At 42.9% G+C, this 12,328-nt stretch overlaps 1 protein-coding gene across 5 annotated transcripts in view; it reads right to left on the bottom strand.

Annotated features, from left to right (window-relative positions):
• Positions 1-11,819, bottom strand: part of ZNF608 (zinc finger protein 608) — an 86,300-nt gene extending 74,481 nt beyond the window's left edge. For 2 of the 5 annotated variants that reach the window (XM_030969168.1, XM_030969172.1), the window contains exons 1-2: positions 9,299-10,031; positions 7,295-8,341 (exon numbers count right to left, since the gene is read on the bottom strand). In XM_030969168.1, the coding sequence (XP_030825028.1) occupies positions 7,295-8,179 (885 nt within the window). In that variant the 5' untranslated portion in view covers positions 8,180-8,341; positions 9,299-10,031. Of the gene's footprint in view, positions 1-7,294; positions 8,342-9,298; positions 10,032-10,476; positions 10,500-10,884; positions 11,387-11,429 lie in introns of those variants that run through there. The other 3 variants (XM_030969169.1, XM_030969170.1, XM_030969171.1) reach the window with 3 other exon arrangements.
• Between the last annotated feature and the right edge of the window lie 509 nt (positions 11,820-12,328).

Below are 12,328 nucleotides of genomic sequence, written 5' to 3'. Positions count from 1 at the left end.
CTTCACATTTAATTCCTAATAGGTATTACAGGCAGAAGTTAGAGAAGTTGATCCTTTCACCTGAAGTTTTAGCAGTATTTGTCAACTGACCATACAAGCAGACATATTACAAATGTCTGTCACTAAATGCAACTTTCTCACTTGCAGTGTTGGCTTCAGATTTCAGAACAACACCATAGTAGCCCTAGAGCTGGAAAGCCTATCTATACAGACATGATTCCTACTTCACTGTATGCAACTTCCCCTGAACACTCAATTGAACTGTTTAATCAAGTAGTGTTACACATATATAAGCATATATATTATGGAAGCATGAATTTACATGGGGCGGGTGTCAGAGCAAGCTACCTATTCCACTCCTTGATGTTTCTCTCAGCTTTTTCAAAAAGGAAAAAAAAATTACAAAGAACGTGCTTGTCAGTCAAGTCGCTCTGAATAGTTTTACAACCTTTCATTCAAATGTAAGGGCTTTGTTCCAATTGCCAAGACCATTTTGTAAGAGTTAAAAGAGAAAGTGCAACAGAGGGTGCTTACTGAAACCCTACCGCACAACCAAAAGTCATTCTCTGACCTTCCTCTTTGTCCCAATGGCTACTCATTGCCTTCAGTAAATTGTCGTATTAAATCAAGAATGTAATAATAATTTTTTAAAATCATGATTTAAAATCTCACTTAAGAAAATCTCTCAAATCCTGTTATAACAACTGGAAATTATATTTATTAAAATTATCACATTTCAAACATATTTTTAAGCAAATTAAAAAATGATAGTTTGTGTTACTGTTCACTCTGATGAAAGGCTGCCTGAAAAAAGCCACAATGGGCAGAAATAGCGCTACAAAAAGAGAAAAAGAAAGAAGTTTATGAAACAGAATATATTTATATATAGTGTGTATATATATATAGTGTATATATATATTATATATTAATTATATACATTTTATTTATATATATATAATTTTTTTATTTTTTAGAAAAGTATTTACTTTCTGCAATTATGACATCATCAGAAATTTTCATGAAAGACTGCTTTGCCTTCTTTCACCCAACAGGAAATCTTATGTACAGACCATGTTTTTTTTTTAAATATCCATATATATTCTGTGATTGTTAAGAAATGAAAATAACTCCTTGATATGTAACTACACTAAAACAAACTCTAGTTTTTAGCAAAAAAACATGGCCAGCCCTTCAACTGAACCCAATCCACAGATCCACAGGTGCCTATATGAGGACTGGGGCAAGATGTATTTCTGTTGTAAAAAATGAAGGACACTTAAGAAGTCAGGCAATCCTCAGCCATTCAGGGAACATTGCAATATATCATCACATGAATTAGAACATCATACAAGGTACAATGTTAAGAATACTATAAAAACAATAACGTGGTTGCTGGATCATTTGTACAAAGTATCTTAGCTCAGACCACAGTAGACTGGTTACATTCAGCAATTCCAACTGTATACCATGCAACAAATCTGGAACATGCTACTCACAAAGTGAATTCTGTATTTGAGAAATATGGACCATGTGGCAGTAGCACAAAACGGCCTGAACTGCTGCAGAAGAAATCCAACCTTTTTCAAGGATGGGTAACAGAAATCAAAAATATAAGTATATCCTTATCCAAAATGGAAGTAAAGGTGAAGGATAGCTGAAATGTTAGTACTTCCGCAACAATACTCCTGATGAAGCTTGAGAAACATGCTCAATATCACAAGTATCAGTAAGAGTGTAAGATGTGAAGAAAAACAGGGTTTTTTTTTATTCTTTTAGAAATGCAAATAGCCTGGATAACACAGGGCACATAAAGGGAAACCTGCATTCAAAGTGCAAAGGATGTGTCCATTTAACAGAAAGCAGACCCCAGGCCCTCCCACTAATGTCAGTACTATGGAGATAACCCATTTCTTATACGGTGGAGAAAAAAAGGCACTAGTTTGAGCACGCAGAAAAACCTTCAGATTTCAGATTTGTGATTTACGTTGTTGTCGATAAAATAGCTTTCCAATTATGAAGGAATGCATTCTGTGTTAATGATTACAACCAGGGGTCCAAGCTTTACTCTTTTGTCAGAACTACAGCAGATCCTCCCCGCAGCTTCGCCATTAACATGTCTGTTTCCTGTCAGACCACTCAGAGATAATGTCATTTATCTCAGGGCGGCACAAGACCAGTCATTAGCTTCAGTAAAAGACCTCAAACAAAGGCCGGATGGCGTTTTATCCAGGGCTCATAGGCTACAGCCAAGAATCTCATTGCCTAACAGTTTAGAACAACTTATCTTTAAAAGAGTGATTTTCTCCCTATCAAGAATTCTAGAACACTTCTCTGAAGAGCAGTAAAGTCTGCGTGGAAAATTTTAGTCAATGGTTTTATCATATGCAATTAGGTGCCTGATAAGAGCTTGCTAAAGTTATCCTTTGAGAGGCTGGGGTGGGGTTTTTTGGTTGTTGTTGTTGGGAGGTTGTGGGGGGTTTTTTTCCCCCCTTCGTTCTACTTCGTAAGGAAAGACAGAGTAAATCAGGTTCTACCTCAATAGCAAGACCTTTGAAGAATTGACCCTTATTGTGTTTGCCTGCAGGAGGTGATTCACTATTATAAATTCTTCAATGACTGAGCTTCTGGAAACCTCTTTAAATGAAAGTGGAACTGGTTAACTGTATGTACGAACATGTGTTTTCACAGTCTCTCCTGTATTATTGCATTTCAGAAAGCTTCTATAAAGTGCCAGGTGAACTTTTTAAAATAATGATAATAATAATTAAAAAAAGAAAGAGAGTTGGGAAAATACGAGCAAATCTCAGCTTTTCAATTCCTGGGCTTATTCTGAAAACTAGAAACAGATGGTACTTTCCATGTTACTTGAATCTGGTTATTGAACACCTCTATGGTTACGGGAGATTTTGCTTAGCACTTTTAACATACATTTCATTTATTGGACTATAAAATGCTACTTTGGAAAAACAAGTCTTTATATAGCTATAATTAAAACAGTCTTGCAGGAAAGCCCTTTAACATGGAGAACACGGTTAAACTCATGACATCTGGACAATCAATCCTTTCCTCTTTACTGGGTATTTATGAAGTTATTAAAATTGTAAAATTACTAATGCCCAAAGTGAAATATCTTTCCTGTAGTTCCGAATATGGTTATCAACTTCCCTGCTTTGTTTGATAGATGCTTTAGACCAGCCTCCATTGTGCTACACTAACTCTTGCTTTGCACAGGAATTCAATAGAAGATCTGGTCATACATATTGGCAGAGGTCAGCAGGTTCACACGGAAAGCTTTCCTCGGCCAAAGGGCAACACCTCTTCACCCAGCTCAAAAAGCACCGTCACACTACTAGACAGCACTACAGAACTTTAAGAACCTTGAGCTGTGCTTATTGTTAGACACCCATACTTATCAATGTTTTTAACAGCTAAATCCCTTATGTAGCTTTCAAAACAGTTTGCTGTCAAACAACAATAGACTTTGTTCTTTAATTACAGCAAGTGACCTCCCTGCCCTTTTATTTCACAGTGAATAAACTACACACAAGGCCAGCAAGAAAAGTACATGAAGAGCATATCTCCATAACATCATTAATCAAAGCATGTACTTAAATTATTTACATCAATAGGTAAAATTCACCCAGAGATTCCTGATGGCATATAAAACACTATCAAATCCTAACACACACTAAAACACAACAAGGAAAGTGAAGATAAAATAAATAATACTAGCCAACATGCTAATTTGCTAAAGACAACTTTCGAATGTGAAATGCAGTCTTAATAAGAAGCACTAAGCTACAAAAAAGAGAAAAATTCCATCCTGGAGTATCACTAGACTGATACATTTAGAACTGTAACTAAACCCTTCTGATTACAGCTTTGTATCTTCTGCATTAATTCCATGTAAACATACTGTTTTTCACATACCAAATGAAGTTTTCCTGCATCTCAAAGTAAATTATGACTGAATTAATTCCAAAATCTCCTCACAATGCATACAAAGCAAATTTTGTAGCTATTCTGAACACTTTTCAATGTAACAGCTGTTAAAAAACAAAAAAACTTAGCTGGAACAGATGAAGAGCTCATGCTGACAAACAGTCAGCAACTGTGCTAAAAACAGTATGGATAAGAAATGGAAAATGGAGACAGGTTTTAACACCAAAAATCTTAGGAGTGGTTAGCCTACCTGTCAAAGCTACTTATTCAGATATGTCACTGTTGGCTTAGCCACAAAATGGACTGCACAAATATAGCTCAAACATTTTAGAATTACAGCACACTTTGACTTTATCCGCATATTAGGGGAGTGGTGACTTTTACAACATACTTGTGGTTTCTGCATAAAAGAGCCAGCAGAACACAGTCATTGATTTAATTAGGCTTCGTAAGATCCAATTTATCATGTTTTACATGACTTTCTGCAGCAAGGAAACATAATAAATAGACTAAAAATAGAATGAAGTATGCTGTGAAAGCTAAACAGTGACTACAACTCCTGGGAATCTGCTCCAAGCTTTTCACAAATAGTAAACAAATGCAGCATTATATTCCACACCACATATAAAAATGTAGATTTTTAATCAGCAGTCATGAACTCATCTTACTCTAAAAGGAAACTTCCAAATTCATGAGGCATGTCTTGCACAACAGTAAGATAACTGAACATTGATTTCAACATGCAGGCTGCAAATTATGTATTTATCTACTGATACAAGTTGCTTCGTGCAATTATGACATATATGTTCTAGCATATAAACAGTCAAAGCAATAACACTTCAACCATCTAAAACCTTTACAGAATTCTTTTCAATGATGATTAATCATTTGGGGAAAAAAAAAAAAAAAAGCAGAATAACAAACATAAAACACTCGAATGTTGCTAATGTTGCCACTGGCTGGACTTAAAAAATATCAACCATTATCAGCAACAAGAAACACTATTATTATTATTATTATTATTGGGAACATTCTTGGCTAAGAAAAACGCTAAGGGACTTTACTTGAGATAGCAAGCAAGCACACCATTGTGCCAGACAATGGCCAAGGCTGCACGACTCTGGTGTGCAGAGCCTGTATTAAAGTCGGTGTGTGCCAACAGTAGCGGCTGTTGCTGGAAATGCAAGCTCCAGACCTCCTCCTGGAGCGACATCTACAACACACAGAGTGTGCCACTGACGCTGAACTCCTCCATACGTGTTTGCTCTGAATTTGCATGCCATCCCATTTACATTGCACATAAGATTACTCGCACGTATATAGATTCTTCATACAATTTCCTGTGTGACTAGAGAGTTGAAAGAACACAAAAACGGGAGAAACCACACCACTCTCTAATCTCCGTTGCCATGGCAGCAGCCTTTGAGATACTGAAATGTTCAGATTGCCAGCTAAACAAAATTGTTGAATGTGAACATTTGGCTGAGAGATTAAAAGGCTAAGGGGGTTGCAAAAGGGCAGTACCTCCCACATTCCAGGCAGCCACTGAATCCAATCAAATGGCTCTGACTCTTTAACCACAGCCATTGTGAAGACCGGATTAGGGCAATTTATCTAGATAGTTAAAACAGATTAGAGAACTGCAATTTGAAGACTATTGGCAACAGAAGTAAATGCCTACTGTACTAAGATAATAAAGAGACCATGAGATTTTTGGACACCTTTCTGCCATGAACAGCACTTTTCATAAATCAAAATGCAAACATATACACATGAATTACGCAGCAATCTGGTTTTCTCATCTGCATTTAGACAAGGTCATAAGGCTCATTCAAATTCATCCACAGATATGCTATCTTAAAAGCAATAATATGCATACAATATAAAATTTAATTTGTTCCTTGCCTTGAACAAATCCCTTGGAATTATCTTCCAGTACTAACAAATATCTGCTATCACAAACACCCAAATCTAATCCTCCAGTCGACTTCGTATTACAAAAATTTCATGACTGAAATACAAAAAGCTGGTAGCCAGTCGTAAGAAGAGATAACTTCCCGCTCCCTGAGACCTTCAGCCCTCCCAGACGCTTGCAGACCGTACAGTTAACACCTTCCCGAAAGTCTCCCCGTTGCAATGTTCAGTCGGGGAAGTTGTAAAAGCAGGTCATTTAGGACAAACAGCTGACAATACAGTAACAATACTAACACCCTGAGATTGTTCATCTGGAGGGTATTGGTTTGCTTTATTTTTCAAGCGGAGCAGGTTCCCTTTGTTTAACAACCTGTAGAATTTACCATACTTGTAATCCTGGGCCAACACTCACCCTCTGGCCCCCTAGAAGATGGCTTCTGCCCTAGGGACGAGACAGAACTCCCACCAACACCAGAACATCCTTGAACCAGCAGTTGACAAAGACAACAATGTCTCACTCCACCTTTCCCAAATAATAGAGTAGCGGCCATCTATTCATACAGAAAGCATCCGAAATTGAAAGGAATAAAACCACACACTCCCATCTGATTTCTCTGACATCATTTCAACCTCTCAACAAACAAGCACTTCAAATCCAAGAGCCAGCATTGCTCAGAGAGGAAAACTCCTCCAGACAGGAGATAAACTGCTCCACTCTATTCCAAAAGCTGTTTTGCACACAATTCTCAGCACAAGGTGCATTTCCCTCCTCCCAGCATCCTCCTTCCAGGAAGACAAGAGGCACTGCCTGTCTGCTGGCTCCTTCCTCCCAGTCGCTATACCAGCTTCTGGAGCCTCTGGGCTACAGTGCCACGGAAGCTCCCAACACAATAAGCATCCTGCGTCTCCACGAAGCGCAACGGCAGAGCCCCGGCCTCTGCTCACAGCTCCTGTTTCCTCCCCAAGCACAATCCCAGCTCTAGGCAGAGGGTCAGAGAAAGGGAGAGGGGTTCCTTTAGACTTTGGGAGAGGAATGGCCATGAATGCCTGCTGATGTTGTGGAAGAGCCAGCACCTACAAGACCTGCTGCACCTGGAGCCTGAGCTCTGCAGCCCCAGCCTGCGAACACATGCCATCCCACTGGTACTGCTGCTCTCTGCTAAAATTGGGGACAGCTCAGTCAGAAAAACAGAAAGGTTCTCCAGGTCTGATGACAGGAAAGGAAATCACAAGGAAGTGCAGCACACTGGAAACATGGTATCTTCCATGTAGGGAAGAGGTCTCTGGGTTGGTTTGGTTTTTTTTTTAAGGGAAGGAGGAAGGACATACGCATGTCACAAATACACAGCAGAGGACAGAGGAGCCAGACATACACTCATGGAACACTTATTATAGGGATGGGGAAACACAGAAGAGGTGGAGAGGAGCTTTGTCCTACCTTTTCTGTTTTCAATTTCTTGATTCGCCTGTGGCTCTCGTCTTCCTCCTCTTCCTTCTTTACCAAAACAGAGTTTCCCATTAACCCTGAATCCGGGGTACTTTTGCTCACCTCCCCCACAGCAGAGGAGCTGCAGTGGAAGGGGCTGCTGCTTCCACCATTGCCTCCCTTGGCCCCGAAGCCATAGAGGTGCCCAGAGGAAATTTGGCTATTGCCACCCCCACCGCCATTGGGGTGGCCCTGCTGCAGGTCATGCTGCTTGTCCTTCCTGGATTTTCCTGCATCCTTATCCCGCTTGGAGCCTCTGCTGCCTGGGGCTTTACCTGGTTTCTCCTCTTTGTTTTTCCCACAAGAGGTAACGGTGGTGGTGTTGCTGGTGTTGCTATTATTGCCGTTTGGGTTACTGCTCACACTTTGACCCAGTGCTGAATTCATGCCAGTTGCCTCTCCAGGGCGCCCTTGGACTTCCTGCCTTTTGCCAGCACTGCTGATCTCAGGAATCCCATACAAGGCAGCAGAAGGCAGAGATTTATTAGCATCCTTAGAAGTTTTACTCCTTTTCACTTTTGATTTGCTAGTCTCTTTGTGAGAGGAATTCCCCTGGGGAGCAGAGGGCTGAACAGAAGCAAATTTTAGGCCATCAGCTAAGGCTGAGGTAGCATTAAGCCCACTGGAAGCCAGACCCCCACAATCCTTGGAGCTGGTGTTGCTGCTGGTGGTGGTATTAGAATTATTCATCTCAAATTTCTGTCTGTCCTTCTCTAAGTCGGCGTCCAAATCGATTATTAAATTCCCAACACCGATTTCCCAATCATCGCCACTGTCATAAGTGTCAACTGCGTTTGGATCCACACCTTTTCCTGCAGTGGAAGTGTTCAATGACATCCTGAAGATAAGATCTCTAGAGTAAAAATCCGATGAACTTTTCTTTGGAGATGTGGGGACATTCGTTTATCTCCGTTGGGCTCTCTCTTAAGTTCAACTCTTCTTGTCTTCCTCCCCTAGGTGTGTCTAGGCTTACAACCTGCAGTCCACATCCACGTTGTCCTGTGAGGAGGGAAACAGTCAAGTATTTCTTGTCTGGGTGTTACCACAATATAACGTCACTCAATAAAGAGGGGGCAAGGTAGGGGGGAGCAAAAACATTCAGCATTGCCACGTTCTAAGTTTGTTAAGCCAGAATCAGTGGCTGTGGTGTTTTTATAATGAGCACTTTTAATCTACTTGTATACCAACATCCACAACCTCTCTTTAAGAGCCATGTCCATAAAAAAGAAGAAAAAAAAAGGAAGGAAAAAAAAGGAAGAAAAAATTTATCTACATTATTTAAATCCACAAAGTTTAGGAAATACAGTCAGAGAAGTGGTGCCTAGCTGTTGGAGCACATGTTGTAATCTAACCCCTTGGACCACCACCTAGGCACGAAAAGGAGAAAAGGAAGGACACGGATTCACTCTTCAGTGCATTCCATGGATTTTGTGGCTTTTTTTAAACCAGACCCTTGAAGTTTTGTGACTCTCCTGTATTATCTTTTACCCCCCAATTCCACTTAATCTCTTGGGGGGGTGGAGGAGGAGAGTGCTAAGGGAAGTGGGAAACCTCATTTTCCCTGCCACAATACACCTTCTGTTAAAAAAAAAAACAACCTACAAACTCAAATGTTTACTGGAAAATATTAAAATCCATAGGTTAAAATTAAAAAAAAAAGTGAGAAGAAATAAAAATTCTCATTCCTTTAAAAAAATATCCTTAAGATAACAGTTCTAAAAGCAGCTCTAATGTATTCCTAGGTCACACAATTGTTAAGTCTGTTAAATATAGTATTACTGACTGTACAGGAAACTGATTAAGACATACACTTTAAGTGATCTGCACCAAGGTGGCCTCAGTGACCGCAAATGAGTGTGTGTTTGACAAAGCTTAGTTAAAACGATTTTTAAAGGGATCTCTCCCTTTTACAGTCAACTGCCGAAATATTTATACATACATACGCATAATGCTTACCTTTAATCCTTTATCATTTTTAATTAAACCAGCAAATCAAAATGCTGTTCCCACTCGTCTCAGCAACAACTCTGTGCCTCATTTTACTTAAAGAGCAAGTGATCAAGAAGTAGAAAGCAAGTATCATCTCAGCCAGTATAAACAGGTCAATAACATATCTCCCCCTACTTTGGCACACGGATCAGAAGTCCATTTTTTTGTTTGTTTGTCTAGGTTTTTTTCGTCCTTGCTTAAAGAATAAAAGAAGCAAAAAAGGAAAAAAAAATGCTGTGCCTCACAACTTTACGAGCTGGGAGGTAATATTTCACATTCAGAAGTGAAGCATCAAGGACCAGATTTTTGTTTGTTTGCTTTTCCTGAATAAGCACCGAGAGGTAATAAACACCACAGTAATATTAAAAAGGAAAAAAAAAAGAAAAAAGAAGAAGAAGAAAAAGAACCAAAAAAAAAAGAAAGAAAAAAAATGTTTCCCCAACTTCACACTCCGTCTTCAGCCCCGGACCTGGGAGCCATCCCGATCAGTAAGTAATGATCCCACGAAACAAACCTACAGGCGCCCGGGTGTTACAAGACAGAATGTGCTAACATCGGGATAAATTAGTGAAAAGGAGGAAGGAAAAAAAGAAGAAAGGACTGAAAATCTGGGCTGGATTCCGCCTGTTAGTTGGGAAGTGGCATTTTTTTCGCCCGTCCTGACAGATCTGATTTCTTGAAGTAACTTGAGGGGAAACGGGCGGGGGAGGCGGGGGGAGGGGGAAGAGGGGGGGCGAGGAAGAGGAGGAGGAGCGGGAGGGGGGAATCACTGATCTGATAAACCGGTTATCAAAACATTTTGTGGGAGTGGAGGAAGGACTGCGTGCTCTCAAACGAACTAAATTTTCCCAGGGGTAAGATTTCGGGGAGGGGGGTGCCTGTCCCCGTCCGTTCGTCTCTCCGTCCCTCCCCCACGAGCCTTAGACCAGCGCTTTTTAAAAATAGGAATTAGGAAAGAAAAAAAAAAAAGCAAACCACCAGCATAGGCACGTATCAGTTTCGAATGGCTGTCTCGGGGGGAAAAAAAATAATAACAACGAAAAACCCGTGAGCTTGGGCCAGTCAGTCATGCGGTAAGTAATTCAGTAATTAGAGTCCGAGGAAATAAAGCAGACGACCTTTTTGTCAGGACAGATCGCTCCCACCTTATTGTCTCAGCAAACCTCGCAGTCTACCGTTATCACCCCCTCCCCCTTCCCTATCCCTCCCTCCCCCCTCCCAAGTCAGACGGTCTCGGAGCTTTAGCTTAGTATTTTTAATTAGCCGGCGATGGGAAGCTAAAAGCCGTAATGAATTGCCGGTGGCGGGAGGGCGGGGGGAGGGGGAGGCGCGGCGGGCCCGCCGCCCGCGTCACGTGACGCCGCCGGGCGCCATTGGCCGCCGCCGCCGCCGAGCGGGGCCGGGGCCGCCCCTCACACACCCGGTGGGGCGGGCCGCGCCCTGCCCCGGCCCCGCGCCGCCGGCCCGCCGCCTCGGCTGGAGTCCCGGAGTGCCCCCCAGGAACGCCTCGCCGAGCCCTCCGCCACCTCCCCGGGTGGGGGGGGCCCGTTTACCTCAGGGCTTTCCCTTCGCTGCGCCTCAGGGCCGGCAGAACCGAGACGGCGATGGAAGCGGGCAGCCGCCGAGGGACGATCCCACCCCCGCCCCCCGGCTCCAGCCTCGCGTTTCTGGTGCCTCGGTGTGACATGCGAGGTGCCTCCCGGTCTGTCGGTGCCCCATCGCTCCTGCTAACTAGCGCAGTGCTCTCGGGGCCCGGGGGGGCGGGGAAGCAATGCAGACTTGGCTGTAATGGTGTCACTTTTATTCCCCCTCCTCCCCCACCCTGGGTTAGTTAAAACCCAAAAAAGGCACTACGCTTTAACGCCCCCCAAGTGCACCGTCAAGTATGATTTGTGTGGCTACAGTGCTTTCACCCTCTTCCTTCCCTCAAATAACTCACCCTGTTTGTGGGATTGTTTTGGGGTTTTCTTCCTCCTTTAAAAATCCCCAAGAACCCTAGTTATTTCAACTCCCAAAACTCTTTAACACTCCCGTTTGCAGAGAAAAAAAAAGAAAATCCCCTCTAAGTGCTATAGACACACCACGCAACCGTACTTACGGTCTGTATTGGATCGAGTTGACCTTTTCCTTCTAACTGCATTGAGTGTGTTTTTGTTGCAGCCGCTTTTTATTTTAGGAAAAAAAAATCTAATGTCTTCAACAGATTTATTGTGTTTGGAGGAAGAGAGCACCAGATATCATGAACCTTCCTTTCTTTCTTTCTAGAAACAAAATTAAAACAACGACAAAAAATAAAAAAGAAAATAAACGAAAATAAAATAAAAACTGGGCAGAAAGGCAAACCCGGCATGCGTGTCTGTCCCCTCACAGGCTGACACACAGGCACAGGGGACAGGGGCGCTGCCCCCACAGCAGCGGCCGAGGCGGGGGAGTGGGAGCCTCGCTCCGCGCGGTACCTGAGAGGGACTTTTCTTTGTTCGCGATGCCCTTTCCCTGCCGGCCAATCAGCACCCAGCTTTTATGAAACCGGGCCCTGCCATTGGCCCGCCGCTCCTCCTGCCTGCCGGCGAGGGCGAGAGACACAAACACGCACCCGCTCGCTCGCTCGCTCACTCACACCCCCGGCACCCGCTCGCACTCGCGCCTCGCGGCCCCGCACACGCTGCACCCCCGCACCCCCGCCCGGTACCCTCGCACCAGCCCACCCCCACCTCCGCACACATTGTACGCTCACTCACACGTTCTGCACCCGCACGCACGCACACGCACGCAGCCCCCCGCTCTGCAGCCCGCAGCCTACACCGAGCCTCCTTGCTGCAGCCAGATACAAAATCGTGTTTCCCATTTCAATTATCCTACATAACATTTAAAGCTGAGGGAGAGGAAAATAAATGAGGGAAGGGAAAGAAAAAAGAAGAAAAGAGAGGGGGAGGAGGGGAAGGAAAAAAATAGAAAACCAAGGTGGAGTGTAGCTCTGCCAAGACTCACACGTCGGGA

Source organism: Camarhynchus parvulus, chromosome Z (genome assembly GCF_901933205.1).
Source record: "Camarhynchus parvulus chromosome Z, STF_HiC, whole genome shotgun sequence".
In the NCBI taxonomy this organism is placed as follows: Eukaryota; Metazoa; Chordata; class Aves; order Passeriformes; family Thraupidae; genus Camarhynchus; species Camarhynchus parvulus.
Note: the sequence above shows the minus strand (reverse complement) of the source record. Positions and strands in the feature narration are given on the sequence as shown.